Source organism: Phytophthora ramorum, assembly GCF_020800215.1.
Source record: "Phytophthora ramorum isolate Pr-102 chromosome Unknown Phyram_PR-102_s0008, whole genome shotgun sequence".
Classification (NCBI taxonomy): Eukaryota; Oomycota; class Peronosporomycetes; order Peronosporales; family Peronosporaceae; genus Phytophthora; species Phytophthora ramorum.
Window position 1 is genome coordinate 1827481 of NW_027150654.1, and position 19311 is coordinate 1846791.

General features: G+C 54.2%; 6 protein-coding genes across 6 annotated transcripts; 3 read left to right on the forward strand and 3 right to left on the reverse strand.

Moving 5' to 3' along the window:
* Nucleotides 1-4675: 4675 nt before the first annotated feature.
* KRP23_9510 (uncharacterized protein) lies at nt 4676-5095 on the forward strand (the record flags this gene model as incomplete). Its single annotated transcript, XM_067895067.1, has 1 exon — nt 4676-5095. One exon carries the CDS (start codon nt 4676-4678, stop codon nt 5093-5095), a length of 420 nt encoding a protein of 139 aa, XP_067742689.1.
* A 413-nt stretch (nt 5096-5508) lies between these two features.
* On the reverse strand, nt 5509-6490 carry KRP23_9511 (uncharacterized protein; the record flags this gene model as incomplete). The annotated part of the gene is made up of 3 exons (XM_067895068.1): nt 5509-6238; nt 6297-6387; nt 6472-6490. The coding sequence occupies 3 exons, from the start codon at nt 6488-6490 to the stop codon at nt 5509-5511; spliced, it is 840 nt and encodes a 279-aa protein (XP_067742690.1).
* Nucleotides 6491-6629: 139 nt separating this feature from the next.
* Nucleotides 6630-8288, reverse strand: KRP23_9512 (uncharacterized protein; the record flags this gene model as incomplete). The annotated part of the gene is made up of 1 exon (XM_067895069.1): nt 6630-8288. The coding sequence occupies one exon, from the start codon at nt 8286-8288 to the stop codon at nt 6630-6632; it is 1659 nt and encodes a 552-aa protein (XP_067742691.1).
* Nucleotides 8289-9260: 972 nt separating this feature from the next.
* On the forward strand, nt 9261-10388 carry KRP23_9513 (uncharacterized protein; the record flags this gene model as incomplete). The annotated part of the gene is made up of 1 exon (XM_067895070.1): nt 9261-10388. The coding sequence occupies one exon, from the start codon at nt 9261-9263 to the stop codon at nt 10386-10388; it is 1128 nt and encodes a 375-aa protein (XP_067742692.1).
* Nucleotides 10389-10706: 318 nt separating this feature from the next.
* KRP23_9514 (uncharacterized protein) lies at nt 10707-12523 on the reverse strand (the record flags this gene model as incomplete). Its single annotated transcript, XM_067895071.1, has 2 exons — nt 10707-11027; nt 11090-12523. 2 exons carry the CDS (start codon nt 12521-12523, stop codon nt 10707-10709), a joined length of 1755 nt encoding a protein of 584 aa, XP_067742693.1.
* Nucleotides 12524-13313: 790 nt separating this feature from the next.
* KRP23_9515 (60S ribosomal protein L44) lies at nt 13314-13884 on the forward strand (the record flags this gene model as incomplete). Its single annotated transcript, XM_067895073.1, has 3 exons — nt 13314-13354; nt 13477-13483; nt 13558-13884. The coding sequence occupies 3 exons, from the start codon at nt 13314-13316 to the stop codon at nt 13882-13884; spliced, it is 375 nt and encodes a 124-aa protein (XP_067742694.1).
* Between the last annotated feature and the right edge of the window lie 5427 nt (nt 13885-19311).

Below are 19311 nucleotides of genomic sequence, written 5' to 3' on the forward strand. Positions count from 1 at the left end.
ACGCAGTCGGAGTTGAATCCATTGGAGGACGGGATAGTGCATCAGCTACGACATTCATCGATCCTTTCAGGTGATGCAGGGTGAAGTCGAACTGAGCAAAGAAGGTCAAGAAGCATGCAAGCTTCGAAGAAACCTTCGGGTGGTGTAACAACCACTGGCATGCACTGTTGTCCGTGTAGATGTCGAAATGACGACCATAGAGGTAATGACGCCATTTTTCCAGCGACAGCTTAATTGCATAGAGTTCCTTCTCGTGGGTAGGCCAATTTTGTTCATGCACACCCAACTTCTTGGAGAGGAAAGCTAACGGATGATCGTGTCCGTTGTGTTTTTGCGAAAGTACTCCACCCACACAATATCCTGAAGCATCGGTTGTCACGATGAACGGAAGAGAGAAATTCGGTAAAGTCAGGACTGGGGCGGATTGCAATGCTGATTTTAGCTTGCTGAAGGCGGTATCATGCTCTTCATTCCAATTCCAGGTATGGTCCTTCTTGACTAGAGGTCCAAACGGTAAGGCGATTGTCGCGTAGTTGCAAATGAAGCGACGGTAGTAGCCTGCTAGACCCAAAAAGCTTTGCAATTGCTTTTGGTTCATGGGAATTGGCCAATTGGCGATCACTTCAGTTTTCTTGGAATCCACCGCAATACCTTGACTTGACACGGTGTGGCCCAGGAACTGAACTTGATTCTGCCCAAAATGACATTTCGAACGATGACAGTACAGCTTCTCTCTGCGTAACACTTCGAAGAGCGTGCGGAGATGCTGCAGATGCTCCTTCATGTTCTTGGAAAATACACAAATGTCATCCAGATACACCACGATAAACGGATATTTGCCTAGTAGGACACGCATAAGACGTGACCAGACACCTGGCATTCCAGCAAGACCCATTGGCGCAACACACCACTGATAGGTCTCAGAATGAGTGCGGAACGCTGTGTACTGACGACTTTTCAAGGCAATCCTCATCTGATGGTAACCTTGCGCGAGATCCAAGACTGAGAAGATGATGCATCCATACATCTTGTCAAATGTTTCGTCAACTCTTGGGAGTGGAATTCTGGCGATGATCGTTTGCGAGTTGAGCCAACGATAATCAATCACCCAACGAATCGGTAACGTAGCATTTCCCGACCGTAGCCACTCAGCTCGAGAAAGTTGTTTCCCTGATTTCGGGTCTTTCTTCGGGATACCAAAGATGTTGGAGACCCAAGGTGAATCGGATAGTTCGATCCAACCTTTCTTCAACTTTTCTTCGACAAACAGATCAAGGGCATCTTGTTCTGTCTTCGAGAGCCGAAAAGGTGCGCGTGTGCTTGGCATAGCATCTGACTTCATGTTGAGCTCGAATTCCACGCGTCGATGAGGAGGTAACCCATCGGGTAAAACGTCTGGAAACACGTCAGCAAACTCATCAAGGAGAGGCACAATTTCTTGTGGTTCCTCCGTGACGGGTTGAGCTGGAGTAATTTTGACGCGGTAAATCTCATCGTAGTCATGGCGCTTGGCTTTGGCTTTGAACTCAGCACCAGATACTTCCACCTTGCGCAACACTGGCTTCATTCCTTGCGGTTTGAACTGCAGGTGATGAGTACGCCAATCAATAATTGGTTGGTACTTGGTAAACCAAGGTTTTCCGAGAATGACATCGTGTTCAGGACTCATAGACCATTCCAGGACCTCTAAGTCTCTGAATCGATAGCCATCCATCTCAATAGTGACCTTGCCCTTGTGAACGGCACGTTTTTTCGTTGTGCTTCCGTCAAATAAGGTGACTTGAGAGATCATGGTGTCAGGAATAGTATCCACCAATCCAGGACGAATGACATTGCATGTGGCTCCCGTGTCTAACATAATGGTAACACGTTTGCCTTCACACAGACCTGGCTTCCGAATCAACTCATTCGGAGCTGGTAGTGACTGGATGGTAGCAGCGTTGAGATCATTTATCTCAACAACTTCAACGGACTCTGGCTTTTCAGTGGCCAAAGTGTGAACAGCGAACTGACCACGCTTAGTGTTAGACGGAAAGCTGTTGTTCGCTCCATGATTCTGTCGATTTTGAAGCTTGAAGCACTGTTCAATCGTGTGACCAGGCTTCTTACAGTACCGACACTTCTTCGGGTTGCCACTGTTGCGGTTATTGTTCTGAACAGGGCGACGATAATTGTCACGGCGGGGGTTATGCACATGACCAGTGTCGATTTCCATAGGCTCAGGTTCATTGTCAGCAGGACGCTGTGGAGCCGTGTTGGAACGAGCGAATGACGTGGAGTTGGAACGTCCAAAAGATCTTGGAGGTGTCCAACGATTCTTCTGAAACGGACCAGCACGAAAGTGCGATCTGTCATACTCGAGTGCAATTGAGAGAGCCTCAGATACCGTCGTGCAACGACGATACTGAACTTCTTCTTTCGTGGGGCTAACAAGACCTCGAATGAAGTACGTGATCTTGTCAAGCTCACTCATGTCCTTGACTTGCATGATAGCAACGCGGAACCGAGAGATGTAGTCCTCCAAGCTAGAACAACGTTTTTGCTTGAGACTGTACAATCGATCTCGAAGACGCTCCTGAAGATCCGGAGGAACAAATTCCTTCGTGAGCTTCTGGATCAAGTCTTGGACGTCACTAATGGAATCCCTGCAAAGCATGTACCATGCAGCAGCATTTCCCCTGAAATTGGCAGTCATCATGGCAATGATGCGCTTACTCTGATTCTCATCTTGCCAATTAATGTTCTTCGCCTCAAAGTAATGAATAACTTGGTCGAAGTACAATTCAACCGAGTCACCCATGTTTCCATAGAAGCGAGGTAGGCTTATACCTTCAACTTTGACTTCCTTGCGTTGCGAAGTCAAAACGTCGATTAGTGCTTGTTGCTTCTGCACCATTTCGACCACAGACTGTGTCAGACGGTCAGCAGACCATCCGCTAGGATTTAACGAAGTCATGATAGTGTAACTTGAGCTAAAAGCTGATTAAAGTTACGCTACGAATGTACAGCTGCTAGCTACTAGAACTAGAGCTATAACGACACTGTCAACAGCTACTCGAAACGGGCGCGCTTGATGCTGATAACGCGATCAACGAAAGCACGAACTTCGGTGTCGATGCGGTTGACGCAGGTGTTCAAGTTGTCGACGGTCTCGTAGAGAAACAGTCCAAACTCAGTCTCGATAACACGGTCGAGGTGAGTTTCGAAAAACGGAAAGAAAACTTCACGGAGATGTTCCGTCAAGCAAGTAACCTCGTACTGCAAATGGATAGCAGCACGAACTGTGAAAGCGCGTTGAACGGCTTGTTCAATGGTGAGAATGCGACGATGTTGCTGATCTTCTTCCCACTCACGAGCAGTACGCTTAGGCATAGACTGGAAAAATACCCGAAGCTTACGCCAAAGCTTACTCGAAAATTACGCGAAAATTCAGGAAACGACTGAAAATTACGCGGATTCTCAAATTCGGAATTATACGGGTGCTGGGGTTTAGGCAACTACTGATTGGCTGAGCCAAAGTGCAATTACACTAAAACAATGCGAAAAAAAGTTTAAAACAACACTTAAACAACGCTACTTAGCGCTAATTCAAGCGTTGGCGCTTTGCCTTGTAATTGGATTTCTTCTGGCAGAAACCCTGAACAAGTAGCTCTTCCTTTTGAGCCTCTTCAAGTGCTCTTTTACGCGAGCTCTCCTTAAGTTCACGGTCGAATACAGTAGTGAGTGTGTTATGAATACGCACCACTTGTAAACTTAGGATACGGCAAGCTTCTCGATAAAGTATACGCTCGGACTTGGAGTGAAAACTCTTCTCCTGGTCTTGTAAGTGGTGAGTTAAGCTTGCAAGGCGATTAACTGAGTTTAATCCCTTAATACGAAGTCGATCTACTGCTTGTAGATTAGGGTCTGGGTTTGAGTTGAGGTTTTTACTTTTTTGGTTGTTCACCTTGGTCATACAAGGCCAAAGGTTTCCGCAATATACTAGGCTTACGTGCGGGAAGGTGACTAGTGAAGCGAAAAGCGTTAAACTAGTACAAATCCTTCGGATAACTAACCGTTAGCAAAAAGCGTGAGGCTAGTTAGCGTAATCGACTAGCGAAAAGCGTTAATGTCGATTATGCAAGACTTTATACGGCTAGCGAAAAGCGTTAATGCCGCTAAGTCAGAGAACACGTAGAGTAGCAGTATATGCGAAAGCAGTAACCCTAACCCGGATAATTTAGCAGTAGTCGAGCTGAAAGCCGAAGTAGCGAGTCGAGTCGGTCGATTGAAGATCTTCTGACCACTTGCCCGGCGAAAATGACCGTAAGTGCTACCAGATGTAAAGCTTGAGCTAGTAGAAGGCCGCGAGTGAAGGTAGTCCGCGATGTGGAAGCGTGTAGGTGGTTAGACGCAAATTGCAAAGTGATATTAGTTGGTTAAGGCCCTGTGGCCGGCCGTCTGGGCAGTGCCCAAGGCGGTGCTAAAATGAATGAATTTGATTGGTCAATCCACTTCAAGTTGAAGTGGGTTGACGTGCGCTATACAAAAGTAAATGTGCACGACAGAGATCATGCACCACAGTGCATGGTCTTTACTTACCCACTTGTCTTTGCGTAATAGTGGATGTTGTAGTTTGGATATGCGGGCCTTGACGTGCTCGTCACGTCTCGGTCCTTACAGACACACTGTCGGCATGATCGCGTACATGCGTCTGGATCCAAGCAACGGGGTGGCGGAGGTCGGCCGCATCTACTACACCTCCCGCCTGTCGAAGACCCCTGCTGCCGCTGAAGCTATGTATCTCCTGGCCGCCAACGCTTTCAAGCTCGGCTACCGTCGCTACGAGTGGAAGTGTGACAGCTGCAACCTGCCGTCGAGAAACGCTGCTACTAGGTATGGATTTACCTACGAAGGACTTTTCCGCCAGGCTACCGTGTACAAGGGCCGCACTCGCGACACGACGTGGTTCTCCATCATTGACAGCGATTGGAATGGCGGCTTGAAGGACGCGTTCGAGCGCTGGCTCAAGCCCAGCAACTTTGACGAGGACGGGCAGCAAACACTGAAGTTGTCCGAGTTGACGGCTCCATTTGTGCTGGCCAAAAGCTTGTGATTGAACAAGGGAGCGAAGATTGGAGTGGCAAACTACGTGTAAATCGTCTGCGATCTACACTGTGAATACACCTACAACTTTTCTTTTTGAAGGCAGGTAACTTGCCACTTTACGAAGTAGAAACATTAACCCGTGAATGCAAGGTAGAACTCAATTGCTCAATGCAAGCTGCATGCACTATAAGCACTGCGGCGACATTACACTCACTGCTTCGCGATCGCCAATAACGACGTGTTCGCGATGTTGGCGTCGAACGTGACAACCAACTCGCCCCCTTTCTCCAAACACGGCATGCAGTGCACGCGTGTCGATACGCACTTGTTGCCGGCGCCTCCGCAGTAGCACAGCAGGATCGGCGTCCCTATCTTCCAACATCCTTGCTTTTCGGCATGTTGCATCCTTCCTCGTGTCTCTTACGGCAGGAAAGCTAGGTCGAAGAGGAGATCGTACACATCATTGATTTGCAGGAGGTGGCGGTTTGCATTGTCGGCATCGACAGTGCTTTCGGACGATTTGGGTGATCGTGGGGCCGCCGATCGAGCAAGTAAAGGCGTCAGCACCACTGTCAGCTCAGGTGGGAACTGTGAAGTCGCAGAGGAGCGAAGTGCGTTCATCAGTGCGTCCGAACCCACTGCACTGGAGGTCATAGAGCTGGGATTGCTCGGGTCCAGCGCTTGAAGCAGCAACGTTGCTGCATCCATGAGTTCTTCCATGAGGAGGCAGGTCTGGACACCTCGATGAAATCGTGCAAGTCCGACAGCGTGAGTGCTCGGAGTCTCCTTGCTGTGTGTACTGTTGGCGACCGAGAGCGCAGTTTCAAGGAGCCGTGTCTGCAGAGGCTTCGGGAAGTCGACGCTCAGCTGCTGCAGAAGCTGCACAAACGAAGCCTCACTGAGTGTGGCAGGGCCACCAGCTCTCACTTTTCGGGATGCAGTCGAGCCTCGATAAGCTGCTGACGTCGATCGCGGAGGCAAAGACTCAGCGCTGCTACTGCTCAATAGCGACGGGGCAAGGCTGGCGTCAATAGCTGCGAGGTCGTGGAAGGCCTTCTCGACAGCGGAAGGAAACCCCGGACTGCTCGGGTGGCACGCGCGCAAACAGGAAAGCACGGCAGCCGATTTATTCGTCGCCAGGCCCTGAAAGCTGCATCGTATTCATGAGCAGAGGGAGTGAATGTCCAGGTTGTGCCTGGATAACGTACTGGGAAGCAAGGAAAGTCACCGGGACACGAGGTCGCAGCGTCAGTACTTCTGCGATAGCGCTCGCAAGCATGTCCTTGGCGCCGGACTTGACTGCTCATGTGGGTAGTGTACGTACACCCTCACAGGTTAGCTCTCCATCAGAGTCAACAGGACAACCGCGCTGCGTTCACTCACCCAGGTAGTCTTCAGGCATGGTTCCTTCAGATATCCTGGCTCCAGGGTCGCGGCAAGTGTAACGCTTGACAAGTCCTTGGCTGCACGAAGGCTCACGGCGATCAACGAAGCTAATGGTCGCAATATATAAATGGTTCCGTCCTGCATCCTCTCTAGTCTTAACGGTGGCGAAGTTTCGGCTGGAGCTCTTCCTCCTGCGCTGTCTTGTGGGCCTCCTCGAGTGTGAACGCCTGCAGCTCGAGCATGCTCAGAATGAAGTACTTTGCGTCCTCGTGGAAGCGGCGACGAGTCTGCCTGCTGATGCTTTTGTGGGCGTCCAACTGCAGCGACGACCGCGTCTTCAGCACGGCCGAGCACAGATCCGAGCTACGGTAGTTCACTGCTGGCGGTGGCAGCAGCAGCGAGTCGTCAGACACCAGACTGCGGTACTCCGTTTGGGGCAAGGACGACGACTGCTGCGTGGGGAACAGAACGCCCTCCGTTGGACCCGATACAAACTCGTTCATCGGGTAGGCGTCCGCCGTCACGATGACACCGCCGGAGGCTCGTGCGAGGTCGAGGCAGTCGTCATCAGCCGACGGACAGACGAAGAACGAGCCTTGGCCGAACCTCTTGGAGAACTGGATGGGGTCCAGAACTTGCACCTTGGTGTCCTTGTCCCCCGGGAACGGTTTGTAGTACCTAGTGCCGTCGTTCAGCTTGTTCTCGTGCAGTGCGCGCAGCAGATACACGTCCAGCGGAGGGAGTTCGGCTCTGTGGTTGTTCCAGCACTGGAACACGTCCTGCGTGCTCTTGGACGTCACGTTCCACGTCGTGTGGGCGAAGCGGGTGTAGGCGAAGTCGGCCGAGTTGCGTCGCACCTCTGCGTTGTCCAGCATCCTGCGCGCTAAATTGACCGGGTCGGGCGTCACTTGGCTCGTATACAGCACGCGCGTCTTCTTGGGCGTGTTGCTGTCGTCCTCCGCGGCCTTACGCACCAAGAAGTGCTTGATATCCTGGTCGCAGCGCATGGTGCGGCACAACACGACGTCTGTGAGTTCCAGCACCGCATTGGTAAAGTTCACGGGGTGGTGTGTCGCTTTGGTATCCAAGTGAACCGTCGGGGCCATGAGGTACACGGGCTTTCCCTCCGGCCAGGACGTCGACTTGACCACTTTGAGCACATGATCCGGCGACAGGAAGAGCATGGGCGTCTTCGGACACAGCCCAAAGTACCCCTTTCTCTGCTTGGTGGCCACGTCATACAGTTGGCTCTGCAGGGCCCAGTCGGGCAGCAGTCTCGAGCGCAAGTACTTCAACGGGCCTGCGATTGCAGCGCAGCCTGCAGGACCCCTGGCTGCCGAGGGCAGGTAGATGTCCACGTCGGGGCAGTTGCTCAGCTCCTGCAGGAGCCGCGGGTCTCCTCGGTGCAGCAGCGACGTGCTGGACTGCGGATTGGGGAACGACTTGTCGGCGGCGTTGCCTGGGGCTGCGTATGTCCAGGGCAGCACCGTGTCGCTCTCCACTTGGCACGCCGCTTCGAGGTAGCTCAGGTGCAGGAGGTCGTTGGACGACACTTGGGCGTGGACGCTGGCGTCGATGGCCTTCCACTCGCTGGAGTTGGTCACGGACTTGGGCGCGGCCAGCGTGAAGAACTCGGCGCTCAGCTCGTCCGAGACGCCGAAGAAGCCCGTGGAGTGCAGCGCCGCCAGCTCCCACATGACGGAGCACGCCACGGCCACGAGCAGCAGCGCGCCCAGGGAGTGCAGCCATCGGGTCGAGTCCAGCGCCGCGAATGGCTTGGACGGCGACAGTCTCCCCCCAAACATACTGGACATCTACTTGGTGGTGGAGAGTCGAATGCGCTTTGCGAACTGCCCGCTCGTCCGCTCGACGACTCGATGGAAAATAAAACGGCCCGAGTGATTACCCGTTACGCGGCGGTTGAAAATTGAACGGCACGGAAGGAATTAAAGGAAAGGTCGAGACCCACGGCGTTGGAGGTGGGGAGAAGTCCTGCTGTGCTACGTGGAATGAGGGTGGCGATTCGAACAGGGATGACTCGAGTGTTTGAGCTGCAGGATGGAAGGCACCTGCGTTGTGATGGAGTGCAGGGCACCGGTTGAAGCGTGCCACCTCCTAACAGCAAATCGGGCGATTAATTTCCCATATGACTGAGGTCGAGGATGGAGGAGCCGCTCTTATTTCCTCCTGCTCGCCATACCCCGCAGAAAAGGATGAAACTCGTTTAGTGTGCGTATTGTACTCGGGCTTCTTGCTCCTAGGCATCGATGCTGCTACGCTATTATAGAGACAACCTTTCTGATTCAAAGAACACGTTCAAGGCTTTTTGTATTCAAGCAGCTTATATTGCCTGATCTGCGCGGATAGAGGAAGCATACCTCCACGATGGTCTTCGAGCTTCACAGTTTGCGCTTCATGAGCTGCAGGTCAATGGATAGGCCACTGCATGGGACGTAATTCTCAGTGATCCCGTATTTAAAGTGTATGCGTTATGATAGTTGTATCCTACCATATATCATGCGTACACATCGCACTAAGTACGACGCGAACAGAACGACCAGACGAAAACCAGACAGGACGTCAGCACCAGCTACCCCACCGCCAGCATCGCCTCCGCGGGGCTTCTCCTGGACGACCACCTGCGCAGCGCTCTCATCCGTCCCCACCAGTCGCTAGCCGCTCTCTTCATCTTCCTTTCGACCCGCTTCCCAAGCCCACACGCCACGAATTGACCGAGATATCGCGAATCCAAGGTCAAGTCCAGTTCAGACACTGCAGTCTGCAAAATGGCGTTTTCTCGCCGTTCCGCCGCCACTGGGAGGATCAAAACGCAAATACATAACAGGCGATCGAGCTGCAAAAGGTGCTACGGTGGTTGCAGGGCGGGGTTCCTCCTGGTTGCGACGCTACTGGCCGTCGTAATAACCCCCATTGTGACCGGAACAAGTGCCCAAGAACCTATCAGTTCTGACGCCACGCAGGACCCTCAAGGCTCATACATCGCTGGGTCGCAGCTGTTGCTGTGGTGGGACCAGCGAGGCGACGTGGACCGCGCCATTGAGCTGCTGGGCGGCGTGCAGCAGTGTCCAGAAGGCATCAACGCCCGCGTAGACAGCGAGTTCCTTGAGGACGCGCTGTTGACGTCATGCAGACAAGACGCAGCAGGATACGACGTCACGGAGCTTTTCCAGCCCTCAGAGCAGGTGGTGACGCTCTCTCGAGAGCAGACGACGAGACTCTGCAGATCTGAGGCCTGTGCTGCGTGGCTCTCACAGGCGGCGGAAGCGGCGTGGCTGCCCGAGTGCAGGTACGGACAGTCGCAGACCAGTGTCCGCTCTTTGGCCGAGACTTTGCTGCGGGTTCGAGAGGATCTGGTGGCGTCGAGTGTGGATGCAGCAGTCGCAGCGCCCAATGCGAGTTTGTTTCGAGAGTTCTACCAGCTAAACCAGCTTGCTAACTTGCTGAACGCCAAGGACGACGTGTCGAAGGCCGTGGAGACGCCGGTCATGCAGGTATCGAGGCATTTGGAGGCTCAGGATAATTTCAGCTTGATGGGGTCAGGTGAGAGTCCTGCGCTGAGCGCTGCCGTGGAACCACCAGGTAGCACCAGCGGAATTGGGAGTGCAAGTAGCATTGGCAGCACTTCCAGCAGCTCCACCGGTAGCAGTTCTGGTAGCAGCTCCGACAGCTTCAGTGGCTCTGGCAGCTCCAGCGATTCCAACAGCGTCGGACACTTTTTCCCGGAAGGCAGCTACAACTCAAGTGACACCGTCGGCTTCACGGGCGGTAGTGGCCTCGGCCCGCACGGGTCTTCGACTGCAACCACCACGGAGCTAACCCCTTCGTACGCCTACGTCGTGGGCGCTTGGGTCCTATTTAACGGCAGCTACTTCTTCCTCATGCGGAGAAAGTGATCATTTCAGCTCTATTGTTCATCGTACATAGTCTCAGTTCCTAGTTCGGTTTAATGCTATTATATCTCGTTGTTTGCAAATGCGCTTCTCGTCGCTGCATTGCCCCACTGCATGCTGCCATACCACGACCCGACAGGATACAATCCAAAGGCCCGACTGCGTGGCACTTCATTTTGACAGCGAACATCCATTTTTCCACTTCATGCTCCTGGGTCTCACCAACCTGCTTGCTTCCTCTTCCATCGAGACTCGCTTGGCGGCGGTGGTGAGCTACTCAAAAACGCGGACGGATCTGCAAAACTAACCTTCCTCTATGACCTATGAGGACAGCGACGTTCGTGAAGACAGTGACGTCGGCGCAGTAGTGACTGTAGCCATGCCTACGGATCGCTCGGACTGAGCAGGTCTCTGTGCGGATGTAGACGACACGAAGGACGTGCTTGGCGATGGCACTGCCTCAATTGTCCGTCGCCGAGGAGCTCCTCGTGACTGTGCTGGGGCCGGGGGAGGCCGTACACCGCCAGTGGTCATCGCACGCCTTCGTGCAGCTTCATTAGCCAGGGCCTCGTCATCTCCTTCGCCAGCGTCTTCGGCCTCGTCATCGTCGTCTGGAAGGTATATGTTCCGGCACATTTCGCACTAGCAAGACACCATACAACGTTAATGACTCCGTGTGTCACACTCCACGCAGCTAATCTTACCTGCATCGATAGCGGCCGGTTGACGAAGGTACAAGACGGACAAGCCCACGGCTCCATTGGGACAAGCATCGAGTTCTTGCCCGAATATCGAGCGTCAAGATCCATCGTCATACGATAGGATGAGGCAGGAGACGAACACATCGATAGTGACGACGTGCGGCCCATGGCACCTTCCCATGGTGCACGCACTCCACCGCCTGTAAGTCCATCAGTGAAGCCGCTCGGCTGCGCAGTTACCGCAGCATCAACTTGCAACGCCGTCTGCAGGAAAATAGCCGCCGAGTCGAGCAAGAACTGCGGCCTCGAACTGTTGTGGTCGCCGTCTACCTTGACCAGGTTTTTATCTCCACCGTACGCCGCATAGATCTGGTCGCTATGATGCGGCGCGATAAAAGAATCGTGCTCCGCAGCCACGAACAGCGCCGGCACAAAAGATACGGGGGCGTGGTCAATCGGAGCTAACCGCCGCAAGTCAAAATGCGCCCGCTTCTTCACCGACGAGCGAATAAACTTGAGCACGATCTTCACCAGAAATCCAGGCAGAGTCAATCCTTCCTGGCGTCCGCGTTCCACCACTTCCTCCACCAGTTGCTCCAGACTCGCGAAGGCGCTATCCACGACAATCCCTGCAATCGACGGGTCTCTATCCGCATGCAGCAGCGCCGTTGCGGCTCCCATACTGCGCCCCCAGAGCGCTACCGCTCCCACATCCATCTTCGTGCGTAGATGCGTCACGACATCCCTCAAGTCGTCACGTTCGTAGTACCCCAGTGAGATGTACTCGCCACCCGACTTACCACAGCCTGCCGTATCAAATGCAGCAACCGTAAGCCCAGCAGCCAAGCACGTCCGTAGCACACCTAGCGCCTCCAACCGACACGACGAGTTGCCGTGCAGATACACCACACACGGCATCAACGGCTGCGACACTGCGGGCGTCACCGGTCGCCAATGGGAACACACCAACTTCTGTTTGCGGTCGTTCACCACCGTGAAATCCTCGCGCATAAATGCACGTCCAGCGAACGAGAACTCGTCGGGTCCGAGATCCTCCTGGCTGTAGTTTGTGCGTGGCGGTCGGATGATCAAGTGTACCAGCTCCGTGTAGCCGTGCTTGATCAGGTACCAGTAGCTGAGCTGCGACGAAGCCTCCTCCGTAGCTTCCTGGCCCTTCTCAATGCCACCACGTTCCCTTTGCAGGTCGTCGTCGCTGCTGGAGCTGCTGGGCGCGCGGCGAGAAGGTCGTGGACGCGGCCGTCGGCTCGCTGCGGCTCCTCGTTCCTTTGGCATCGATGCAGAACGCCTCTCAATGCGGTTGGAGGGCCCACCCACATCGGACGAATCCACGCTTGATTGTGGGGGCAATGAACGCCGCACGGGACGCGCAGAGCTCGCGCCAGAAGCCGACGCGCCTCGAGACTCCGAGTTGCCCATATACAGTCGTTTCCCGAGCCTCACAGAGCGAGTTGGAGCGTGCGAGTTGGCTGGAATTGCAGTGCGGACGACTGGGGAGATGATGAGTGCTTCTGACGATCTCACGGACGCGTGGCAGGGAAGATACAAGCGCTCGAAGGTCGAGCCGCTCCCGAGACCAGCTCGCTTCTTTGCCGTTTGCGGCTTGCGGTTTTTGAGCTGCGGGCTGTTATTTTTAGTCAAGGGGTTGGGTTGGAGCCGAGTTTTGGCGAATTAGATGCGGGTTGAAATCACATTTTGGCGAATGACGGTTTGTGCCCGCCATAGGGCGGACATTGCACTGACTTGACCCTCAGTTGCCGTTTGCCTGTATCGTTGACACGAACTCGTCCTTCATTATTTCCAGGCAGCCTGCTCTGCATCGTTGCATTATTGTCATAAATTCCAAGACCTTCGAGACTGGCAGTCGAACACCAACCTGGCCTCGAATGAGAGCCACGTCGGGCTCGGCTTTGAGCGCTGTGGTTGACGGCAATACCCATACATACGTTGCAGGTTGCAGGATCGTGATGACACCATCGCCACCTCTGGTCTCGACTTTGCCATCGCGACGCCTCGAAGCGGTCGCCCGCGATTTGACCCCCACCGCTGTCCAACTTGGACTCCAAAAGCTCCGAGCTACCACGCCAGCGTATTCCCCGTCAAGTCAACTGGCCGTAGCGTTACACCCTGCAACAGGTTTGTCAGCGATGCGGCAACCCAAAGTTGCCGTCGTTGAAGTGGTGCATCGTGCCGAAAAGATGACGACATTATGTACACCACATCACTAGGATGCCATCATTTTCATCCGACGTAATTACGTCGTAAAAACTCGTTTTCTTTTTACAGCTCCCCTAGCGGCCAACCACTGGCTGTCGCGGGGCTCGAAAGCTGCGGCTTTTTGACTTGGCTCGTAATTTCTGAAATCGGACTAGAAGACAGGTAGGAAGGGCTCCATGCATGACGCTGTAGCTAGAGAACCCCCCACACTAACGTTCCCTTCTTAACGCCTGTAGACCTCAGCTACCATGGTGAACATGCCGAAGGAACGCCGCACTTACTGCAAGGGCAAGAAGTGCCAGAAGCACACGGTGCACAAGATCACCCAGTACAAGGCCGGCAAGGCCTCCAAGTACGCCCAGGGCGCGCGTCGTTATAACGACAAGCAGAAGGGATTCGGCGGTCAGACCAAGCCCGTGTTCCACAAGAAGGCCAAGACCACCAAGAAGATCACGCTGCGCATGGAGTGCAAGGAGTGCAAGACCAAGAAGCAGCTGCCCATGAAGCGCACCAAGCACTTCGAGCTCGGCGAGAAGAAGAAATCGGCCGGCCACCAGTACTAGGCACCTGCTGAAGGGTCTGCGAACAAGGGTCTGCTAACGGACGTCGCTCAGTACAGGAGGAACCTTCTGTGGCCGTCGCTCTGGCGGCTCTCGGTGGGTGGTGAATGGCGATGTCGATCTACGATGACCGACGCGCTCTGGTGGACAGGTGCAAGCTGCAAGGACATTTGCTGCGGCAGGTGGAGCTCGGTAGTGCCTCAAATCAAAGCCATGGTCGTATTTTAGTCCAGAAACCCGTGCCTTGCTGTGTCGGTCGCCTGTGTTGGATGAGGGGCGTGTCTTGTGCAGGGACTCGGGGACGCGAGGACAGGACAACAGGTTCAGCACTTGGAGGATGCAGGTTGATAGTCAACTTGTTGGCCACGCTACTCACCGTAGCTTTTTCAACGGTCGGATCGGATGTAGCACCTTTCCCAGGTACGCCATCGCACGGACCTGCTCGTTGTCTACTTTCTCTGTCACGTTCCCACTTGGACGATGGACTCAGCAAACGATATCGAGATGGTAGGCATCACGACGTCCAGACCACCGCCAGCTTCGTCCTATCGTTACGTCTTCACAGTCAAGACCGATAAGTTGAAGTTATTGGAGGAGGAACCCGTTTCAAAGAAGCAATGACACTTCTTAGCGTTCACGGTAAGTAAGGATACGCCTGTATTGACCTCTTGTCGTAAGGTATTCTGGCGGCTTGGCTCACTCACTCTGACATCGTGGTGCCAACAAACACAATTCCTGGAGCTGAAATTCGCGACGACCTCGTGGTAAGCGGCTGCGCTCCTCACTAGTTTAAAGTACAACCTGTATGTGTGCTTTACTCCTCTTAACTGTTGTGCAGGCTGGTGGTGGTTGAGTTGAACACTACTGGCGAGGTGCAGCGCCACTTGAGGACGCAGGCTGACGAAGCAATTCAATTGGAGTTGCGAGACGTCCTGGGTATTTGTCTACATATTCAATCTCCACCCTGCTATTGCCGAGAGAATTTACGCCCTGAAGGCGCAAGTCCGCGCTCTTCGTGAAGAACTCCGTTCCATCAAACGGAGGCTGGGGCTGTCGCTGTCGAAGCCGTGGGAACGGACGACATCTCGCATGTGCTCTGGAAGGGTGAATCCGCTGATACTGCCGTGGCTGAACGCAACAACATGCTAATTATTCGTCGTCCTGGGGATACGTGCGCGTTCCGCATGGCGATTTTGATCAGAGTGCTCGACTAATGAGGAATGGGAGAACGCTCCGCTCATTCGACACTGGTATTGGTGACCAGCACGTTACTCTGCTGACTGCACTAACTCCAATGAAAGAAGGCGACAAACTTGGCGTCAAATGCGATGGCCAGATCTTTCCGAGCCTGTACGTCCGCGGTATGAGCACTTCGGTACGACTGTCGATGTGCTGGCACACTTCCAGAGCAAAATGAGCTAGAGCTAAGCAAACAAATAGCTGGGAAAGCTGCGGAATCCAAAAATGAACTACAGCTCGAACCATGCGTGCCTTTGAGTTCAAAACAATAAAAAAGCTGCTGCTGGGGCTCGTACTACTTCGAAGTACTGCTATTAGTACTATTTTTTTCTTCGTTTTCTGGCAGCTTCAACAAGACTTGCGACTACACAAGCCGAACCATTGCCAAGCGGGAAGTGCCCGCAACATTGCTGTTGCAAGTAACTCGGAGTTTTTCATTCTTATCCAAGAGCATGACGCAGGCCTCCCTCATCCGGTGTGCACAGTTCCCGACACACCGGCCACGAGAAGTCCAATCGAGTAAATCCCTGGTTGGAGCGCTTGCACGACCCCATTCTCGCGGGTCACGTGGAAGAGATTCGACTCAACTGGCTGCCAGCACAGATTCACGGCATCTTTGCGTGTAGATTCAAGGAACACGGAAGCGACTGCACCAGGCCAACGAAGTTTTTGCAGCGCGGCCGTCTTGGCCTCGTGCTCCAAAACGCGACAACCCGTTCCAAGGACACCGGCTCAAGATTAAAGGCGTATGTGGCTACCCACGACGTGCGAAGAATGTGCACTTTCACGTCCAATTCCATCCGAAATTTGTCATTTCTCAGCATCAGCTTTCGCTTAATCGCGTCGGTTTCTTCAGTATCCGCTCCCAGCGCGACTTGGATGCATTACCATATCGTGAAGTAGCTGCTCATCAGTTGTTTCTCAACATCGACGGCAGGAGCTTGAAAAAAGCACTTACATGGACGTAATTGATTGAGGAGGCGCCGCTCATGATATTTTCCGGAGTCACGTAGTCAGCTTTCCGCAACTGTCGGCATACTGAGATCAAGCTCGTGTTGCTGGCAGCCCGCAGACTGACCAACGGCAACGGCTGCGGGGTGCCGCTGGCCAGTGAGCTCGCTGGGCACAGACAGTGTGCAGATCTCTTAGCTCTAGGCACGCTGCCCAAGCCAACAGTGGGCACTGGCACGCGTCCACAACTACATGAAGGAGGCTACGATAGGAGAAAAGAGGTCACTCAGGCGTAGCTTGCATGTTGCTTTCCATTCTCATTAATCAACTTTCCCCTGTGGAAACAATCCCCGGGAATTCGTGACAAAACTAGCTTTGCGCTCGTGAGTTCGTAAATCTCTTTGGTGCGCGTGCTGACCGAAGATTTCCTGTCGTCGCTGAGCTCAAGACTACTGGACAACTTCTATTAAGTTCGAATCCTGAGCGCGGTACTGTTAAGTCCGTCTTAGGTTCGGTAGAAGAAACTACAACAATGCCAGGCTTCACGGTGGACTTCGACGGCGATGTCGAGATGTCAATCCCTCAGCCGATATTCGAGGTGATCCGACCCCCTGAATTGTCCAGCTGGGAGCATGCAGCGTTGATCGAGTGGCACCGCGAATGGGAACGCTACGTGGACAAGATCCGTCATCGCTGTGCTGTCACAGGCGAGACGTTCGAGAACGTCGTGGCTACAGTGAGAGGGTCTGTCAAGGCGAAGACTCTCAAGAACATGGATACCTACGTGCTTAAGAAGCATGTGGCCTCTGTGACCGACGAGGACATCATGGCTGCTGTGCAAGCACGCTGCCGCACGCTCAAGAACGAGTTCGTGCCAGACGTCACGTCCCTGTTCCGCCAACAGCTCAAGATGGAGCTGTCAATTGATGACTGCGACGCTCGGATCTTCCGCTACTACGAAGACTTCAATGGTATTGTGGAGGACAATGGCCTGCAGAAGCTCATCGGAGCTGGGAGCGAGGCAGAGGCGGGCTACAAGAGTCGGATGAAGTCTCGTTGTCGTCTACTAGTGGAAAACTTGCAGCATCCGGTCCTTAAGGCTCAGATCACGCGACTGATTGAGTTGGAGAGGCGTGACTGTAAGTCAGATGATGTCGCCCTCTTTGACTTGATACTGGAGCACGCGAAGGTACAGCAACGGTTCCATCGAATGTTGCAGAACTACGTGGCAAAGGTGGATACCAAGCCGCTGAGGCCAGACCGCAAGCCGCAGCGCGCCACATGTGAGAAGTTGCCCTCGTCACGCCCGGCACCGCCAGCTGCAGGACCACCAAGAACAGGTGGTGCACTGGTGGTGCGGCCCTCGCGGTCTCCTCCTCATGACGGCTGCTTGGTCTGCAAGGGAGCCCACTGGCTCAAGGACTGCCCGGCGGCCACAGATGCACAGCGAGAGGAAGCGAAGAAGCGCTTCCGTGAGGCCAAGGAGCAGCGCGCGGGTCAATTGCGATCGAAGGCGGCGCGGTATGTCGTACCCGATGCGACCGTCCGCATCAATGGTCTGCTGGAAGTACCATACTCACCCGACACTGGTGCCGACAAGAGTGTCATTCCCCAAGCTTTTCTGGACGCTCTGCGGAGTGTACAACTCACACTGGCTGTCACCCCACTGAATATGCCAGTGGATGCTAAGATGGCTGACGGGCGCCTGGTGAGGTGCGACAACGAAGTTCTGCTGGACTTGGAACCATTCACTATTGCGGGGCCGGTCTCGATGCGAGCAGTGACTTGCGTGGTGTTGGCGGGCGAAGGCGATGAGTTCCTGCTAGGCTGTGATGCCTTGAAGACACTTGGGATTGATGTTCAAGACCAGCATGCCCAACTAGCCGGATTTTCACTGCTAGGTGCAGAGGACGATGAATTTCCAGTCGGCGACGAGCTTCCTGGCAGTGAAGAGCTGCCCGAAGACGGAACAGCGCTCGATCACTTGGTGGCACAGGCGGTGGCCAATGGGCTGACCGCTGAGCACGCGCGACCAACTGACTGCAAGACTCCCTTCCTGATTATTCGCGGGTGATCGCTCCACTCCAGGCAAAATTGGCGGCAGAGAAGAAGCGGATTGGCGGGCGCAGTCGCAATGCACTTGCAGTCGCTACGGCTTGGACCTAAGCCGACCAAGCCGCCTACCAGGCCATGCTGTCTCTCGTTCGCAACTCGGCACTCATGGCATCCCCTGATCCTAATGCGGAGCTGCTGGTGTTCACGGATGCCAGCTTGTCCGGCTACTCGATCATCGTGACTCAAGTAATCGACTGGAACCCTACACTCCCGGTTGCGAAGCAGCATCACGAGCTGATCATCTGCAAGGGCGGCACCTTCAAACACAATGAGCTGAACTGGACGATCGTGGAGAAGAAAGCGTACCCCATTGTGAAAGCGTGCCACGACCTCGAGTACTTGCTGCTTCGACCGAAAGGATTTCGCCTGTACTGCGACCATGTAAACTTGATTTATATCTTTGCACCCCACGAAGCCCTCAAGAAACACGTCCGAGACCGCTTGCAGCGCTGGGCCATGCGCTTGTGCGGTCTCCACTATGTCATCGAACACATTGCAGGAGAAGACAACGTCGGGGCCGACATCATCTCACGGTGGCACACACGTGAGATCGTCCGTGTGGCCGCGGTGCAGACGCGGAGCCGCCATGTTACCCTTTTGGCGGCGATGTCCCCGTTACGCCCGCTCTCCGATATCCAGTTCGTCTTCCCTACGATGGATGACATCCGCGTAGCTCAAGATGCTGCTGGACGCAAGCGTTCCCGACTGCGAGTCGCTTTGGACGAGGTGGATGGTGTCCTGACAGCCGAAGGCCGGCCGTGGATTACAAACGGAGCTAAAGAGCTCCTCGCCCGGATTTTCGTCGTGGCTCATACTGGTGCACAAGGACATCGAGGCCAAGAATCGATGAAAGCACTTCTGCAGCAGCGCTTCTGGATCGCCCGTGTCGTCGAGAAATTTATCGAAGTTCGTTCGTGACTGCCTGCTCTGCAAACATGTGAAAGGCCCTCGCATAATTCCTCGACCGTATGGACCAACGATCGTGGCAACGAGGCGGAATGAGGCGTTGCACTGGGATTTCCTGTTCCTCGGCAGCGGATATGGAGACACGGCTTACCTCCTGGTCGTCAAAGACGAGCTGACCCATTTTAGCGAGCTCATTCCGTGCGCCACTCCAACATCATT